The sequence below is a fragment of the Bombus bifarius genome, unplaced genomic scaffold, assembly GCF_011952205.1.
Source record: "Bombus bifarius isolate JDL3187 unplaced genomic scaffold, Bbif_JDL3187 scf7180000007966, whole genome shotgun sequence".
NCBI lineage: Eukaryota > Metazoa > Arthropoda > Insecta > Hymenoptera > Apidae > Bombus > Bombus bifarius.
Genome location: NW_022884352.1, coordinates 1,537,466 through 1,556,536, shown reverse-complemented (window position 1 = coordinate 1,556,536; position 19,071 = coordinate 1,537,466). Strand labels below are relative to the sequence as shown.

Here is a 19,071-nt window from a genome sequence, read left to right as displayed (position 1 = left end):
TAAATTACGTTGACGCATAACCCTTGTCGAGATTAGGAGGGAGGCAGACGTGTCTCGCATCTAATACGATATGGTGTAAAACACATGATGGTAATGCGTATTGATTTTCCAATAGGTGGCCAAATAGTGCCAAAAGCGTTATTGTGCGACAGAAGAGCAATTGGTTTCGAATCGATCGTCAATCAATAATCAATAATCAATAATCAATAATCAAGTCGGACTATTTCTTTTACTTGGTGCCTTTGGTGTCGTCAGGACGAAATTTGTTCGAGGAGATCGTCTTTGATCGTCTTGTAAAAAGGAAAGGAAAAGCTATCGTTGAAGCGATTGTAGTCTGCAAGTAGCTAGAGAGCTCCTGTATTTGCTAATGTTGCGTAAAACGTACAGTGAAAGTTTTTCATTCGTTATTACGATGCAAAACAGAGAAAGAAATCGAATTATTTATAATCTTCGTGCTCGTTTAGCGACTTTGTCGTGGAACACGAGGACCCACATTTTCGTGAATCGATACATGTATCATCGACATCGTCTAAAAATGTATCACGTCTATTTTCATAAATTGCGCTAATCGCAAAGCGAATTGTACGGACGCGAATCGTCTTTACCGTTTGCGGTTTCATTACAGGCAGGGTGAATAGTTTTCTCGTTCACGGGAAATTGTTACCGACGTTTTACATTTTACGGTATTCCGTGGATGGATTTTCGAGGGAAGAAACGTATGGAAGGTTACATACGTGTAGGATTTAGTGTGATTATTACCGATTTATCTAACATGAATATTTTAACGTTGCGTCTATCGATATCCTTTTCGTCATTCATTTGTCATTTGTCGTAATTATTTAAAAAAAAAAAAAAAAGAAAAGAAAAAAGAAAAAAACAAACGATTTAGGGTTTGACCTGGTGTGTGCGGATCGTGAGTGCGTGCGCGCGCGCGCGTGCGTGCGTGCGTGCGTGTGTGTATATATATATGTGTGCGTGTGTGTGTGTGTATATATATATATACACACACATACATATTATTAAATAATAATAGAATCTAATGTAATATTAATACGGATTAGGTAGCTCATCGTCACTGCCTGCAGCGTTGGTCGTGCTGAGTACACGTGGACCTTGGCACTGCTGGACACTGCGTAGTGTCGCGATCGTTTATAAAAAAGAGAAAAAGAGGAAAGCTTGTTTTGTTAAGTTTTTGAGCATTATTATTGACAACAGGATTTATATTATATTTACTAATGCGTGTATGATACGTAGATATAAATATATTATGACACATTATCGAGATCCTTGCCACTCTGTTTGCATCACGACGATGATATCAGGCTATACGAATTTACTCCATACGCTTAACTCGCTCGTTCATCCTGTGTACCTTTGCTTTTGTTACTTGATGCTGTAATAAGAGGAAAGAAAAGAAAAAAATCAGACACGAAAAGCAAGAACAAAGCATATTTCGTTGTAACTGAAAAAAGAATCGTCGTTAGAATTTCAATGTCCGCGCGCATCGCAATTAAACTTGATACATGCTAGAACTGAACACATGCTTTAATTGCTTCGAACAATTAGACGTAAGTGATTAAGCGTACTATGTCTGTCGTGGGAAATCGTCGCGATGTAAAAAGGATATACTGTTTCACGCGTGGCGTTGATAATCGAATTGGCGTATATTTGAAAATCAAATTGTAGGAATTTTTCCATTCTCTGCGTGGAGAGAGAGGTCGTTTTGGTACTCGATATTATTAACATTATTATTATTATTATTATTATTTTTATCATTATTGTTACTACTACTACCACTGTCGCTGCTGCTGCTGCTGCTACTACTACTACCACTACTACCACTAGTACTAGTACTAGTACTAGTACTAGTACTACTACTACTACTACTACTACTACTACCACTACTACCACTACTACCACTACTACCACTACTACCACTACTACCACCACTACCACCACCACTACCACCACTACTACCACCACTACTACCACTACTACTACCACTACCACCACTACTACTAATAGTACTACTACTACTACTACTACTACTAGTACCACTACTAGTACTACTACTACCACTACTACTACTACTACTAATAGTACTACTACTAGTACTACTACTAGTACTACTACTACCACTACTACCACTACCACTACTACCACTACTACTACCACTATCGCTGCTGCTACTGCTACCGCTACTGCTACTGCAACTGCTACTACTTCTTCGCTTTGTACGGTATTCATTTGAGTGCGACCAAATGAAATGAAAGGCAGACATGGCTATTAATTCTGTTATCGTGTTAATTTGATACTTGTTGCACGCACAGATGTACCTTTCATTCTATGGAATTTCCTCGACCGTGGATTTTCTTGCGTTCTTCCGTGAGAAGGAAATCGTTGGGAAAAAAAGAGGGATAAGGAACAAAATATTCTCTGAATCGCCGATATATTTAATATGCTAACTTTACTAGTAGTGGAGAATATATTTTATATGAGAACGATCAATAGTCGATTGCTTCATACGTCTGTTAATAAATGAGATTTGAAAATACTTCCAGCCCGTGTTAAGCATACGTAGTTTAACTCTTTTTTTGTACGTCTTTCTTTTTCCAAAAGATCTTCAATCGGAAAAAGTCTTGCGATAAGACAAGATGCACTAGTCCATTACATAGAATACTGTCCTATAGATGAAACAAACTCAGGATTGACAGAATTAATACGCAATATGTACTGCAGCAAAAAGACGTAAATAAATACTAAACTTTGCTATTTCGTTGCGATATTTTGTCCGACTATGTTTTATTATCGAATGTCGATCTTATGTCTTATATAGGAATGCGTACATTTACGAAACTCATGTAACTCAAAACTCGTATTTCATTTTCTTTCGTTGATTGACGAATTCGCGTCAGAATAAAGCCAATTGTCGTATACTTAAAAAATATTTGCATTTGTATTCCTTAAGCTATGTACAGACTACAGACTACAGACCTTGCGAGGCTGCCTCACTGTCGATAGCCGTTTCGCTCGAGTTGCCTCGTGCCCTGACGTAGAGCACGCCAGGCATCTTTGATCTCGCTAAAAAAACCGACAGTCGTTGGTTCGGCCCGCGGTGCAGCTACCTATACCTACCGGCGGTTGCACATAGCTTTATATAAACCGCCCTAAATATCACGTGATGTTTATACAACTCACGTAGTATATATATTTCTATTCTCACGTAGTATTTCCGTACATTTCTATTCTCTTAAAATATCTTGTTGCTCGAAAGATTATCTTCAATTATATTTGTCATGTTACATATCATTCGTGTTTCGTATTATATAAATAGAACAAACTCGAGTAGTAATATCAATATTCGCGCGTAATTCACGCGAACCAATCAGCTTTCGGGATTTATAATTCCTTCGAAAGTTCATCAGTTGCCTCCCATTCGCGGTCGACACTAGCGGTTTTTCAAAGTGCTTAGAAAATTGCGTAAATAATGGTTATTGTTATGATTATAGCAAGAAAGCAACGTGCTGCTTTCGAAAGTTTTTATCGATTCGTTGAATTTTATCGTAAATTCAGCATTCATCGTGAATAATTTCATCCACGTCACATCTAAATCGGTAAGTAGCTACTAATTTCTATTTGAATGTGCGATAACCAACAACTTGCGACGATTGTTTTCGCTTTTCGCTTTTCGCTTTTCGCTTTTCGCTTTTCGCTTTTCGCTTTGCGCTTTTCGCTATGAATGGAATGGAATATATAGTTATAAATTACAATATTTAGCAGTTTCGAAAAATATGATTTTATTAGAAACATTCTATGAAATTCTGCAATGGTACGTATATACGCCATATAGATGTAGGTATATACATGTACATATGTACTTACACATACATGTACAATCGAAGAATACAAGCGTACTATATAGATACAAGGATACAAAGTACATTCTTATAAATTTCTATTCTGTTCGCATATTCACGCATATTTATATTACGAAAAAACGAATGAAAGAGTGAAGAGAAAAAAGAAAGGCACTTGTCGAACCAAAAACTTCGATATACGTATATGTTTTTAGAGATCTTCTTAGGCGAAATTGGCGTTTGATAAACACATTCTTTTCGATCATAGACTATGCTCCTCACGTTTCCTTCTACTAATGGCGATAATCATGGAGGATTTGGTTGCATCTTTGCTCGTGATAGTTTCGCTTTTCCAACAATTTACGGACAAGCTGAATTTCGCTAAAAATCAATCGACGCTTGGACATGGATTTCGCGTGACTTTTGTCGAGTATCGAATAGCCGATACTTTGAGATACACTGCGGGTGCACCGATCGCGGCTATCGCATCCGATACAAATGCTCATGTTCGATTAGTCAACGACTAAGAATGTCCGTAAACTGGCGACGATTAATAAACTGGTAAAAAGGTAGTTTTGTGCGTTCGATCAGTGGTCGATTTTCGGCCATTCGGTAGACACGAAGAGATAGTTTATAAAAAGGCATGGTAAAAAAGTGATGTGTATATCAACTTGAATATGAAACGGGAGAAAAATGTCGTAGAAAAAGGGACGATCGTAAGATTTAGGTATCTAGTTTAAGTAGATGGGCGCCATTGGAAAGAAAGCAAGTCCGTAAGTTGGAACAAACCGATAGATTTGTTCGGCGTTAATGATTTACACAACGCAGCGCCTGCGCCTGCGCTTCGATACTATGTATGTATGTACATATTGGCATTTGAAACTATACGCTCCATAGGCAAAACAGGATACTGCTTCCTCTCGTTGCGCGACTTTGTCCTTGTCTATATTGGTAAATCACAGCAAAGTTGTTAACAATTAGTTTGCAAAAGGGGAATGCTATGCTATTGCCTGGAAACGGCAAACGATCATAAGGTATTTCGCGAGACGATCTACGGCGCGACGCGACGAAAAAATTAAAGTTGGCCGCGCTCTTGGCCTGTGTTCCCGAACGAAGGATGTTTTTATCGTCTTCTTCTACGGCCACCCCCATATACATTTTTATAAAGGCAAAAGGGAGGCTATATCAGATCAACGTATAATACTGTTTTATAGTCTCGCGTACAGTCGTTCGCTAGAGCTTTTTGGTCAAAAATTCCCGTCTGGCTGCTTCTGCAATAGCGCGTTGCAAGCACATGCCGTGCGTATTATCATCAATCGTCTCATCGTCTCTATACCTGTATACACAGACACGTCTATATGTATATCACGAATTCACGCGTATGTAACGTATTATACTATCGTTTGCCTCTTAAAAAAGTTATTCTTCTTATCGCGGAACAAACGTAGGCCAGTGATGGCAGAAATTTATCGATTCGCCGGATTCGTTTATATCAGTCTACAAATATACGTTAACAAATTTTCCTGGAATTAGCAACAAGCGAGGCTATTCGACCACCCTATGTATATCCTGGTCGATGGGCGAAACGTTTGCGAGACACGTTGGCCGTGTTTCGTCTAGCCTCGAAATATATCTGTTCTCTCTTCCATTCTCTCGTCATACGGCTCCTTTCCGCTAATCTATGTTCTGCCGCAATTAATTCGCAGCGAAACACTCAATTATGAAACTACACAGCTTCGTAATATATTTATACTCTCTCTCTCTCTCTCTCTTTGTCTTCCTGCCTCGGCTCTGCAAAGTGCTCTATCTTCGATCTTGACCTCAACGATATCGAAGTAGCTTCGCTTTCGCAAAAATCTGATCTCGTATACTCTCGCGCTTCGTGTTTTACAGAGGTAACAACTTTAAGTAAAAATCCGGTAATCCGTGTGTCATGTATAGAAGAAACGTTATATGTACATACAGCTAAGAACTCTTCCTCGCCACGAACCCCCCCAGCCACATGGAAGAAAACATCTACACGTTTTGTATGGTTTTCGGGTTCAACGGTTCCGTGGCGGATTTGTCGATACGCTGTTGCTTTCTCTGTGCCCGCCGTTTCTTCGTTTTCGCCTCGGCACCCACTGCTAGGAAATGATTCTGGAAGTACTCCTCGATCTCCGAAAGCTTCTTGCCGTGAGTCTCCGGAAGCAATAGCCACACGAACACCACGGCCGTTATGGAAACACCAGCGAAGAACCACTGCACGGCATGGGATCCTACGATCGTATGAAAAATGTACGAGAATAGAGTTAGAGAATTCCCATTTCCACCTAGAGTTTTCGTACGACTGCATAGACGAGTTTTACGTATTCAACATACTGTCGTGTAAAAACGTCTCTGCTCGGTGTACCGATGTGGCACTCGCGCAAGGAATGAACAAGATGCAGAACAAGCATTTCTATATATTATAAATATGGTATTTATCAGACTGATAAATTATTTATCACACAAGATATTGCCATAGGCGGTGAATCTACCACCTGCTCGTTTCGTAATCTCTCGGAGATACGCTTCTATGAAATTGCTTTTTTTTCTTTCTTCCTTTTTCTTTTTTCTACATGTATACCTAATACTACATTTTTACGTTTAAATTTCTTACGTTTCTTAGCAGTTGCCTGGTGGCTATCTTTCCAAGCATACGTACGTCTGACAACGAGTCGAAGATATTACAATTGTATAAAATTGAAATATTACTACAACTAAATCAGAGAAGACCGGCGACACTAAAAATAAGAGTTACTTAATCCGAGAAAAATTCGCTTTTATTCGCTTTTTAGTCGAGTGAAAAAGCTGAAAGAGACTTTACCGTTCCTTCACTATCGAGAGAGAATTTAGTATGGTAAATGGTGAAAATTTGTTTGTTGCCGACAGCGGTTGTGAAATTCGTTCAAATTGAAATAACTGGCCGTGAACTTCTAGCTTCTGTAAAATATCGTATACATACCACCAAGGAAGCTTTGTAAGCTTCTGTAACTTTGCAGAGCAGCGAACATTAGCAAGTTGGCTATGGAATAACTGATGGAATGGGCGATTCCTCGGATGTCGGTAGGGAATAATTCGGCCGTCATGGTCCAAGGAATAGTCAACATACCGACCATAGACGTGCAAACGTAAAGTAACAGACATACAACAGGAACCTGGCAAACAAATAGACAACGCGGTAAGGATGATTTACAATTTCGTCGTACGATTATTCAAGAATACACGCACCATTTAGCTTGGAAGGCTTACCCAGTATCCAGAACGATCGCCGTTCTTAATAAGATAGGTGTAGTAACCGGAAACGGTCATGCAAAAGGCCATTCCCAAAGACGAGATTATACAGAGGAGCCGCCTCTTGTACCGCCTTAGCAGCCAAGTATTCACCATCGAACACAGGAAACGAGTTACACCAACTAGAATCGAGGCTATGTACGCGTCCACGCCGGAACCGACTTCCTGAATGACAGTGATTACGATTAATCACGAAACGCAGCATGTATAATCGAATCGGTGATCTGACTATGCTGTGAACGTCGAGGAGAAATAGTTATTTACTTGGAACCAGGTGACAGCGTAGAAGAGAGTGATATAGATGCCGGAAAACTGTTGGAAGGAGAAGAAGAGGAAGAGTATCGTTAGCGGTTTCCATCCTGTGGGCTTCAAGAATCCCCTGAGTTTAGTGGAGACACCGCCGTGTTTGCTCTTTCTTTGTTCGCTCAATTTAATCTCGTTCTCCTTCACGATCGTATTGAACTGCGCCTCCGCGGCGGACACCTTGCCCTGCTTCGCCTCGTGCTTGTACAGCCTGCGATTCAAACACGATAGAGCGTCCGGAATGCTTACATGCTCTGTGGTACAGCGAATATTCGACCTCTGTGGTCTAACAGTATTCGATCTAGCGAAAATCAGTTTTCTATCTGTTTTCGCGTCGTACGCGTAGCGAAATAAGCCGGCCTCTCGTCTTTATCGATATTCCCTGCCGTTCGTTTCACTCGGATTCTACCACTACCACTAACTACTAACCACTACCACTACCGTTATCCACCACCACCCCCATTATCGTCACTGCTACTGGCTACTGCTACTGCTACTGCTATTGCTACTGCTACTAATACCGCCGACATAGATCGGAAAACCGATCGCTTTCATTCGCTTTTCCTTACCATTCCAATGATTTCTTCGCATCCTCCAATCGTCCCTTAGAGACGAGCCATACAGGCGATTCCGGGACGAACAGTTGCACCAAAATGATTGGCACGACGGCGTAGATTATGCCCAGCCAGGCCACCAGTCTCCAATGAATGTATGCGCCCTTCAAGTACGAAAGGACCATGCCAAACGAGGCCAAAGTTGGACCGAAAGATATCATCGATCCTCTGAGTTCTGGTCTTGCGACTTCGGTGATGTAGACGATAGCTGGCGAGGTTGCCAGAGCCGTGGCTAGCCCGGACAACAATCGACCGACTAAAATCATCGGGATATTGGTCGACAGCGCTATGAGAATCCAGCCTGCGATGAAGGGCACGGAGCCGAATTGAAGGGTCCGCAATCTTCCCACCGTCTCCATTAGAAATCCTCCTAACAAGGCACCCAAAGGTGTGCTGACTACCACCACGCTGGCTGAAAATTGATCGCGTTTAACGTCGCTGATATACCCGCTAATAACAACCAGTCGCCATTCGCGTCTCGTCGATGTCGAATGTCTGCTGCAAACAACCGACGTTCTATGTAAAAGAGGTTGTGTTGCAGTCGTTTGGAAAAGAAGCGCGTCTCTGTGTAAACTAGCCAGTCGTTCGATCAACCTGCTAGAGATCGAATCTCGCTCTTATTCGATGGTAACGTTTCGCCTACCATTCTGCTGGTCGTTACGAAGCAACAAAGACCAGTAGTGAAATGCTAATGAAAATGTAATTTAGCCGATAAAATAGAAACTCGTAAACCGAGTTACGCCAGTTATTATTTCGTTCGGCGACTACTCACCTCTCTCGCGGGTGTAACACCTCGCGTTATACTCGGCTCGACGCAATCACTCTGTTATTTCGCAAATTTTAGTCGTCGCTATTCCTTGTATCGTGGTTATCAACGCGCCTAACAAGTTGCTTACCGATCCAGGAAGTCTGTTCTCGCGTTGCGTGCAATTCCGCGTCCTCGGCCTCAAGGTGGGGAATCAAAATAGCCGAATAAGCCATGGCTAGTCCTACCGATATATGGAAAGACGCGGCAATGATGCAGGAAGCGATCTAAGGATAGATGAGATCTGACGTTGGATCGGTCCTTGTTCCAGACTTACATTATACACATCGTATTTCGATGTTTATATCGATGATGATATTATACCTCGTGTATGGCATTTTTAATGGTAGTAGGCTCGACGAAGCCTTTGTTCAGACTTCTGCTCGATACGATCGCGTCTTTGAAACGTTCTCTCTCGTTCTCCTCGATGTTCTTCGATGCCTCGCGCTCCACACTGAAACACAAAGAGCCCGCCCGTCACCAACTCTCCCCGTCCAGCCCTCTTCTCTTCTCTTCTCTTCTCCTCTCTTCTCCTCTCTTCTCCTCTCTCTCCACGAAATCATGTCCGCCGATTAAAACGTTACGACATTAAAGACGGTTCCACGCCGAACAAAGGATAGCTTTCCATGTGTCGATGTATTTTTTATAACGCGCATCAACAACATTTTCGAGATTAAGCGAACCCGTTCGCTTCTTTATTCGGTTGTCGAGAACCTGAACGCTGCACCGCGATATACCGGGATGACAATATGCCAATATATGGGCTGGCAGATAGATGCACGCTTTACGCGCCACAATTTACGATTGCGATAAAGCGTTTCCATTTCTCGGTAGCTCTATCTCGCTGGCATACGCGAACCCGCTCGCTACCCGTCCATTAATTTGTCGCTTGACCGCTGTTCCGTCCAACGTTAACAATGTCAAAACTGTACACGCGTAGCTACGTAGATACGCGTGTATATAGAATTTGCAGGCGATCGTGTTTCGCAACGGTGACATCACGCGTATCACGGTTTATCGTGCACGCACGATGTTTATATCGCTGCAACTGGTAATTACGTACGGATAGATTTATAGCAGCTGGCGATCTATGGCGACAAGTTAAATCGATCGATGACCGAGAGACATATCGAGAAAGCGTGTTTGTGCATCGTTTAAACGCGACACAGTGACGGACAGGAACAGATGTGGCAATAATTAAGTCGCTTTCCGACAAACAACGTTCGATAATAATAGAAATAATTCCTTTAGAAGCGAAAGTAACGAGACGCAGGATTATTTTTCGCCGGAGAACCGACAACAGTATGCGCGAGCGTTGTGTAACCGGCGACCGCTGCAAATGGAAACACGCCTCGCGACTAAGCTGTCGGGCCTTAACTCGGCTCAATTAAAAGCGGCTGGAGGAATTAACGCGCGTTAATTCCAGCATTTCCCCGTCCATGAATACAACGGAGTCGAACGCTTTATTACTCGACACCGACGCACGGATCGCGTCCATCTAACGTACATTCGTATCATTCATATCGTACTTTCGCAACTTTCGTAACTTTCGTTGCTGAGCGCGAGATAGAGAAAATCAAAATTATACAATTTCTTCGCTAGACAAACGGACCGCACCAAGAAGCGAGTCGGGGGTAAATTATCTCGCGCATTTATCGATCGGCGAAAAAGTCGTGTAAACTGTCTGGAAAACGGCAACGATCCTGCGAATTAGCGTACGATGCGTTCGCGTCTCCTTCGACTCTGCCTCTCGATGAAAACGATTTCGAAAACGCGTTACGAGTTACAACAAGATCAGGTATGCGCATTAGTAACCGAGCATTGGACAGACGACTCTCCGACACATCGCCGATATACACTCTGATAATTATAACAGCTTGTCAGAATGAAACTATCGCCGGCCGGACAAGTTTAAACAAGTGAAATGGCGCTCGATAATTTCTTACGAGTGCAAACGAGCGTATAACGACGGACACGATGCAAGTAACAACGGCATCCGTTATCGATGAAACGATTACGTACGTACCGACGTGCGTATATGGCCTAGCACAGGGATGCTGTGGTGCGTTTGCAACCACAGAAATGTTGCCAATTGCTGTATTCGCGCAAGCGTTTGATATTAGACAAGGATGCTTGCGTAAGCATCTCAGGTGCTGCTTGTTCTCATAGTTTATTTAATTTTTTGCATCGGTGTAACAAGCTCTCGTAACAAGTGGCGTGAGATGAAATGTCTCGCCGCCTTGTCCCGTACGCACGCCTTGGCGCTTCAACCAAGCAAAGATAGTTTGCCACCAAATGAAGGGGGCTACTAACGATAATTCGCCCGTAAGACGAAAGATGGCAAGGATCGGTTGCCGGTATAAACATATCAAACATATATACGATATCTGTTCGATATCTAATGAACCGTGTACGAATCGAGCGTGGCTGGCGAAAAACGCTAACTAAACTTGTCGACGAGACGAGCCTCTTACAGTCGCTCGTTCGAGAGACGTTGATGACGGGCAGGGGGGGGGGGAGTGTTTAACAAGCGAGTGTTTAACATAGTCGGCTTAATACGATCGGTTCGTAATACGCGTTACCGGAGGCTACGCAGCTACCTGCGAGGCTCTGCACGGAAATTCCCAGCGACCATAACGCGCTTTAAACCCTTCTCGAGTGTGTACCGATACATGCTGCCATAAAAATTATTACGCACAGCCAGTTATAAAGGAGTTCCGGCTCCCCCCTGAGCCTTGCCTGACAGACAGCCGCCTTATGACTTTGTAAGATTATCGGTGCTAGCTGGAAAGTGGCAATTTCTTAGCCTCCCAATCATATATCGATAAATCGGTATCTAAAACTCGGCTATGTAATAAAACGCACGGGATATACGTGCCTGACAGATGTTGGACAACTCTTCTAAGAATAGCAATGCCGTAGAAAGGCCAGACATTTACTATCCGCGCGAATATATATCTTTTAGCGGTGACATCTTTAGCCTTAGCCATAGCGTATCGAAACGTAAAGTAACGACGACATGGCGAATTTTGAGATTAGCGGGGCCGTAGCCCGACTAACTCGGCTTAGCCGTGCAAATGGAAATTTGGAAATGGAAATTGAAAGTAGCGGGACAAATTTATTCGAAACATTTATATGCCAGGTTGACTATACTGGAAATAGAAAAAGAAACAATAACGCGCAGTTGTCATCACTGGACAACTCGGTGCTAAGCTTTTTATCACGACCAAGAGTATCAAATGACGTCACTTGGCGTTATTTCGACTCTAGTTTCCTTCTAGATAGCGACAGCCGGTTCTCCCTTTCGCGCTTCTTTCGTCTTTCTTTCGCGTCGTGATATTTTAAATGCGAGCCTTGCCAAGCAAAGTAAGAAGAACAAATATAAAGGGTTACGTCAGACAGAACGTATCGTACCTAGTTATTGTTAGATCGACTCCGTTCATTATCGACGTCGTGACTCTTTGTTTGTTACGTGACGCGATCGATCGTAAGTCGGCCGTTTGAGTTTGATAGATAAGATGGACGGAAGAAACGTTTGGAGGGCACGGTGGAAAAATTTCGCTGACTCGATATCACGACGCTTAAGATTCGCGATCGGAAAGCGCTCGATCCTCGTGCCTTGTTTCCTTTCAGCCTAGTACGTATGCGCGTATTATCGCGGTAACAGTAATTTACCTATCCAATCCTATGGATTGTGCAAGTAGAATACCTGGCGCGTACGAGCGTATTTTCTAAATCGCAGCAGTGACAGAAGAATGCAGCTTCGCACGGTTTAACTCTCTTAGTGCCAACTATTACAGCGACACGTCGCTTATTGTCAGCGTTTCGCGGTTTTGCGTTTTTCGTTTTTCGTTTTTCGTTCGGTGTTTACAAGTTCCCATTATCAGTTGCGTCCGTTTATGTAACACATGCCCCGAGATATCTCAACTATATTAGCAGAAACCGTACACAACCCCGGATCTCGAATCCCAGATACCAGGTGCCAGATGCCAGGTGCCAGGTGCCAGATCCCAGCGCATGGTTAGATCAGAGGTTGTTTTCCGAAATCGAGATGACGATTCGTAAACATGAATGTAGCTTGATCGTGTCTATAATTTCATTCAATTTTCCCATTTTCCGCACTTCTAATACGTTCGATACGGTCACCATCCTCATCGAGAATTCACTTTTCTTTGCGGAAAATATCTCGCGTTTCGTCTTTTGTTATTTGCGTTGACACGTTCTTTTCTTTTTCTTTTCTTTTTCTTTCCTTTTTTTTCTGTTTAACGCGACTCGACGTTGATAACGTTGTGGAAGAAAGAACAACGACGAACGATATTGCGATTTAAACGTATCTGTCTTGCTGACGCGTTCAAAACAAGAGTATCGGCGATTTATCGGCTGGCAAAACTGGTTCTCCGGACCGGAGAACGAGTCGTCTTCCTGTTATTCCCCCGAACGAGTTTCGTGTGCTTTCGTTCGTACTTGGCCTTCTGAAACATCCATCCTACATCCCGTCAAAATTTTATATAGCATCCACTTCATTGCCAAGTGGATCACATACAACGGCTACCGTCGTTAATCAAATACACGGTCGATGGTCGAAAGAACGATCGAAATCCCGAAGGACGCTTTCCAAAATTCCCGTCGTACGTCGTATCGCCGTTATACGTGCGCGAATAACGAAAACAGATTCGATTAGGTTCTCTGGCTCGAGGACAGCCAAGCAATCACAATAACGTATTCGCTATAGGATGTCGCCATCCTCTGAATTTTCGATCGACGATTACCCTTGCTCGCTGTTATGAAATAGAAACCGATCGGTCGACAAAGTCAACGGAACGCGTGATTTTCAGCACCTCTTTCGTCGAACGATCGCGTATTTGGCTAGCGTGGGAAACGATACAGGGGCTCCGACGATCCACAGATCGATAAAGAGGAAAATATTAAAACTAGTAGCATAGCGAGGCGCGTCGAACGTTAACAGCGCTGAACCCGCTATATCGAATTTAGCCTAACCAGCAGATGATATTCGATAAATCAGAAAGAATCGTCGATGGAACGCAGATGGAAAGGCATAGACACGATCACGAGAAAGGGGAAAAGCGAAAGAAAAACCTCTACGAATCAGCGCTGTCGATGAAACCTGTTGGCAAATTTGACAGCTGCTCGTACCTGACGCGCCACAGATCGGGCCAGGTCGACGAATTAGACGAATATATTATTTTTTGCTCCGACAAGATTATTTACTACAAAGGCTGTGCACTTGCTGTTATTATATACTTTGATTTCTTACTGTTTGACCGTTGCATTCGATTTATGTATCTCCATCCATAGATCGTTATCGAGCGTGTGTAAACACATTTTCTTAAGCAAGACTAACCTCAGCGAATAAGGATCCATAGCTGCTGTTTCTTATGCCTCTTTTTTCCCACCACTGCTGCTGCTGCTACACGTGTGTTGTATTTAGCTGCGCCTGCTGCCTTTTTCTTTGATCAACGCGCTAGTCAATCTCACCTCTCCTGGAAACAGCCTCCTCCCCCTGTTGTCTGTCAACTGAGAACGTGGATTTCGTACTCGGTCACCACCATTTTACGTACACTCTAGAAAAGAAACATCGAATAGGATTTTATCAATTATATTCAGATTTTATCGATAGGATTGTTGCACGAAACAATCGCCACACGATCGAACGCAGTTCGTTAGTTTGCGTAATTCTCGGCGCGAAAGCGCACATTGTCGTCGGTTGTCGCGAGAACGTCCGTCTCGAAGGAGGCCCGAGACCACGGAATACCATCGTGGCTAGTGACACGGTAATTTCGTTGTTGAAACCGCCGTGCGTGGCAGCGCACTGACTTTCTATGATGCGAGGCAGATTTTTTACCTTCTTTCGTACAGCCTACCACGTATACAGCGTGTATGCCTCTCGAAGAGAACGCGCGACTTTTCCTTCGCGAATTTTCCTCCAGTACGCGGCTTCGATAACGCTACACACACCTAGCTACCACTCTACGCCGCTAAGCCGATCAAAGTCGTCGACCGAATCAAGCGAGCAAGCAATATTCCGCGTTCCAAAATACAGCAGCAGTTTATTAACTCGTGAAAAAGTTATCTCGCTAAAATCGGTGTTCGACGATCGACGAACCTAACCCTCGAACGATAACGGGTCCGATTCGAGGAACGAGCGCCGATTAAATCGCGACACGCAGCTGTGCTGTGCAACTCGAGAATCGACCGCGTTTTCTCGATCTTTGGAAATCGTCCGTTTCTTTTCTCTGGTCGTTAATGCCACTTCTCCCGCAACCAAGAATCGCATCGAGATTGCCGGTTAACGAGTACCACGCGATTTCTCCAATCGTTCGATTCTGATTCACGATCGAGATAATGTCTTTACGCCCGATTGCATAAGAGATTCGCGTGCTCGGGTCCGTCACGTGATACGCAATTAAGGACCAGATACTTATTAGGAGTTATTTGTCAGGCGACTTATTCCGCCGTTCCATATATTTAATTACAGTGTATTTTGCGCTTGCTCGATATTATCTCGCAGCTCGATATTATATCGTTTCGTTCGATCCTTTATTACATCGTTTTTAATCTGCAGGCCATGTTTCGCATACTCAAACTAATTATCGCAGATTAGTCGCCGATCCTATATTAAATAAAACGTTAAAATAGATTAATTTTACAATGGCCATCGTTATCTCGTTTAATCGCCGATACAACAACGATTAAACGGTGCAAGATAATCCACGCGTCTCGCACTTGTGTGGCAATTTATCTACTCGACACTACTCGAAAACGTGACAAAACGTTGCAAAATAATTATTTTAATCTTTGCGTCATGTTTAATCTGTACAGTTTTTATAATGTTTGCCTGAACATCGTGAACATATTTCTCGATTTCAAGTACGCCATTCCTACGTATTATTTCTACGTATTATTTCTACGTATTATTCCTACGTATTATTCCTACCGTTTGTTTTTCATTCGAACGTCAAAACGACAATCGTCTACGTGTAAATCATTGTACATGAGCGACCAGGTCAGAGGTCAGAGAGTAAAATTGGATTCGCACAAAGCAAAGCGGCACGCGCTTCGTTTACGTACAGGTGCGGCGTAGCAAATATTACGTCATTCACACGAATAAATCACTCGCGCTAACCATAAAGATACTTTGTTGTACTTTGCAACTATCGCAACGTATTTAATCGTATTATAACGTCGGCCAGAGAAGGTAGTGGAAACGAAACAGAGGAGAGCCCGAGGAAACCATCGTTTTATACTCTATACTCTCTGCTCTATACTCTATACTCTATACTCTATACTCTATACTCTACAGTACCTATACTACCCTATACTACCCTGTACTATACATTCTGAACGATTTGGCCGAACCAAGCATTGGATCGATTTGACAACAAATCATGCTAAATATTTTTCCAATAATTTTCACACAATCTTCGAATAAGAATCGCGAATATCTAGTATATACGATGCATACGATACAATGTATAGGTTCGAGGTTAGATTAAATTCGATTATTTAAAGCGTCGTATATTACCCTCATCGAGATATCGAAGTAGGCGTAGGTCACTGTCACACAGAGTGTCTATTTTTGAACGATCGATCGTGTGTTCGCACGAGTGCGAAATGTTCGCATAACGTACAGAGTACGCGAGTTCCATCGAACCTCCGGCAAAGACTGTTCTCGAAAGCGGTTCTTCTTCGTCTTGGAAAGCTTCGTTTGAAACACGATTTGCCATGTCTGACTTTCAACGGACAACTCGTAGCAGAGTTTCAGCTCGCGGTCGATTTCTCACATCCGTACTCGAGACTAAAAACCCGAAACCTGCCCCTTTCACCGATTCTATGCGAGAAATAACGAGACGACGACGGAAGGATCGATCGTGGAAAAGTCAACGGCACACAGGACCGTATATACCTTCGTGTATCCGTCGCATCGATCCATTTCTAAATTGTTTTTAATTCAAAAGAAATGTCCTATCTTCTCCGTTCGTTGCGTATACGCGTCGATAAAACACTCGACAAATCTAATCGTAAATGTACGTTGTGCATTGCAAACAAATTGGTACTCACCTCCTAGAGTAGCGACTTTTCTTCTTCTATTTTAAATTCGATCCTTAAGCCTACTTCTTTCGCACTTCTTTCTTTGCCTTTCTTTTACCAATGTTCCCCCCTATCTCTCTCTCTCTCTCTCTCTCTCTCTCTCTCCCTCCCTCCCTCTTTCTATCTATCTATCTATCTATCTATCTATCTATCTATCTATCTCGCGCACGCACGTTTTCTTCCTCCCTGCCAATAGAATAGAGCAGAAGCTTCGTTCGGTCGTTCGTTCGGATACGAACGACTCCCGACGTGCAGTGCGCGGTGGCCAATACGCGACTGAAGGCTGGCAAACTGCGAACGCTTGCCTCGCGGTCGATCGTCCCTTCCCGTTGCCGGCGCTACGATGTCTGTCTTCTGCGCTGCTATGGTACATACATACATACATATATATTTATATTACTGGCGACAAAGCGAGCAATTTAAGGGTTGCTAACACACATGGAAAATAGAATGCACAGAGCTCCGGCTGATACCCGATACTGCACGATGCTAAACTAAAGCAACAAACGATGATATAAAGTACTGGTGGACAATGACCCATTCTCGCTCGAAACGTTCAGTCGATGGGCAATTCCCAAGCTCGTGACATGAATCGATTCGAATGGTGCAAATGCAAACCGTTCGTCGAGCGTTTCAAGCTCGAGAAATCACTCGGTAGATCGTAGGTTGTATTTTGCGAAACACAGTTCTACGTCGAATTTCAAGCGATTATCCGGCTGAAACCGGATAGGTTTTCTTTGTTTTTTAGTTGCGTTTCTTTGGTTTTATTTTGGCAGGATCGTTATTTCGAGGAACGAAACAGCGACGAGATTCACGAGATGTCGAACATAGCAGTATGTACGAGTTCACGTGTACGGCAGCGTGTATTGCGAAAACAGCCGCGAGTAAGGAGGCGTGTGAATCACGTGAACGACGAGAGAGATTCGTCGCGTCTATTGTATGGTGCAGCCGGTGTACCCAATGCACCGTATACGCAAGTATTGCATTGGTCTATCTTTGGGGAGTCGGGTGTAGAAGGGATGCACGCGGAACGACCGAATGTCTCGAAACGAAACAATTCGAAAGACATATGGGGAAGGGGAAAGGTTCGCGGTCTTTAACCCATTTCCTCAGGGTCGTCGTCTCGCCTTCTCGCCTTCTCGCCTTCTCGCCTTCTCGCCTTCTCGCCTTCTCGCCTTCTCGCCTTCTCGCCTTCTCGGTGGAATCGGTCGGTGTACGTTCGTTCCACTTGATCATATAAAATAGTAAATGACACCATGGATCTTATCTTGGCCGTTTTGTTGATTTATTGCCACGTGACATTTCTTTTTCTTTATTACGCCATCGTCATAATTGAATAACATATTTTTGCAGTTTTAATCAACGGAAGAAAACACGTAGATTGCTTCAAGTGCAGATACTTTTTTCCGTGTAGATGATAGAACCGTAGAATAGGTAAAAACGCGAGTAAAGAATGTGTCGCAAACATGTCAATTGTGAAACGTAATATCTTTGATCGAATAGTTATTAAATGATATTTTGCTAGACCACACAGATAATAATAATAATTATTATTATTAAGAGATTCGATATTTTATCGTATGTGCCGATCCAAGTTCCGTGTTATACCAGTTACTTGTCAACGGTCGACTCACTGCTATATACATATACTATACATATACTTGTGCTATGTATCTTTACGCTAAAATGCTAGACGTTTAAAGCAATTAATCGTTATTGCATATTCTTGACGTTTCTCTGCAACTACTAGTCGATTCGATAGCATCGGCAAATGCTGCATCGTCTGTGCGTCATGCGTTGCTCAACGTGTCGAATGCGAACATTTTCAGTAACTCGACGCCAGCATTAATTTCGTCCGAATCAATACCATTTACTTCAATGAGGATCAAGCACTGCACACAGCGGTTGAGATTGATATATAGTCGTCGAGATGTTTCCAGACGACCAACAACATGCTGGATAAATGTTTGACGGTCGTTAGGTGTAAGACCAACATTGTTTTGTTTTGCGAAAATATTTATTAACGCTAGTTAATACTACTAATAACGTAGTGATAAGATTATCTGTA

The 19,071-nt window shown here is 42.9% G+C and overlaps 2 protein-coding genes and 1 long non-coding RNA gene across 4 annotated transcripts in view; 1 reads left to right on the top strand and 2 right to left on the bottom strand.

Moving 5' to 3' along the window:
* Window positions 1–1,179: 1,179 nt before the first annotated feature.
* LOC117207182 lies at window positions 1,180–3,140 on the bottom strand. The gene is made up of 2 exons (XR_004487473.1): window positions 2,995–3,140; window positions 1,180–1,393 (listed from the first exon to the last, which is right to left on the bottom strand). It is a non-coding gene; the product is annotated as an uncharacterized LOC117207182 (long non-coding RNA).
* Window positions 3,141–3,364: 224 nt separating this feature from the next.
* The window catches only part of LOC117207137 (facilitated trehalose transporter Tret1-like), a 34,492-nt gene continuing 18,785 nt past the window's right edge, over window positions 3,365–19,071 (top strand). For both annotated transcript variants that reach the window (XM_033447085.1, XM_033447066.1), the window contains exon 1: window positions 3,365–3,614. The gene's annotated coding sequence lies outside the window, so the exon portion shown is untranslated. The remainder of the gene's footprint in view (window positions 3,615–19,071) is intronic.
* LOC117207158 (facilitated trehalose transporter Tret1-2 homolog) lies at window positions 5,789–17,082 on the bottom strand. Its single transcript, XM_033447097.1, has 9 exons — window positions 16,974–17,082; window positions 14,257–14,476; window positions 9,219–9,348; window positions 8,986–9,121; window positions 8,045–8,501; window positions 7,437–7,686; window positions 7,131–7,337; window positions 6,844–7,036; window positions 5,789–6,115 (listed from the first exon to the last, which is right to left on the bottom strand). Exons 2-9 carry the CDS (start codon window positions 14,274–14,276, stop codon window positions 5,874–5,876), a joined length of 1,635 nt encoding a protein of 544 aa, XP_033302988.1. The 5' UTR covers window positions 14,277–14,476; window positions 16,974–17,082; the 3' UTR covers window positions 5,789–5,873.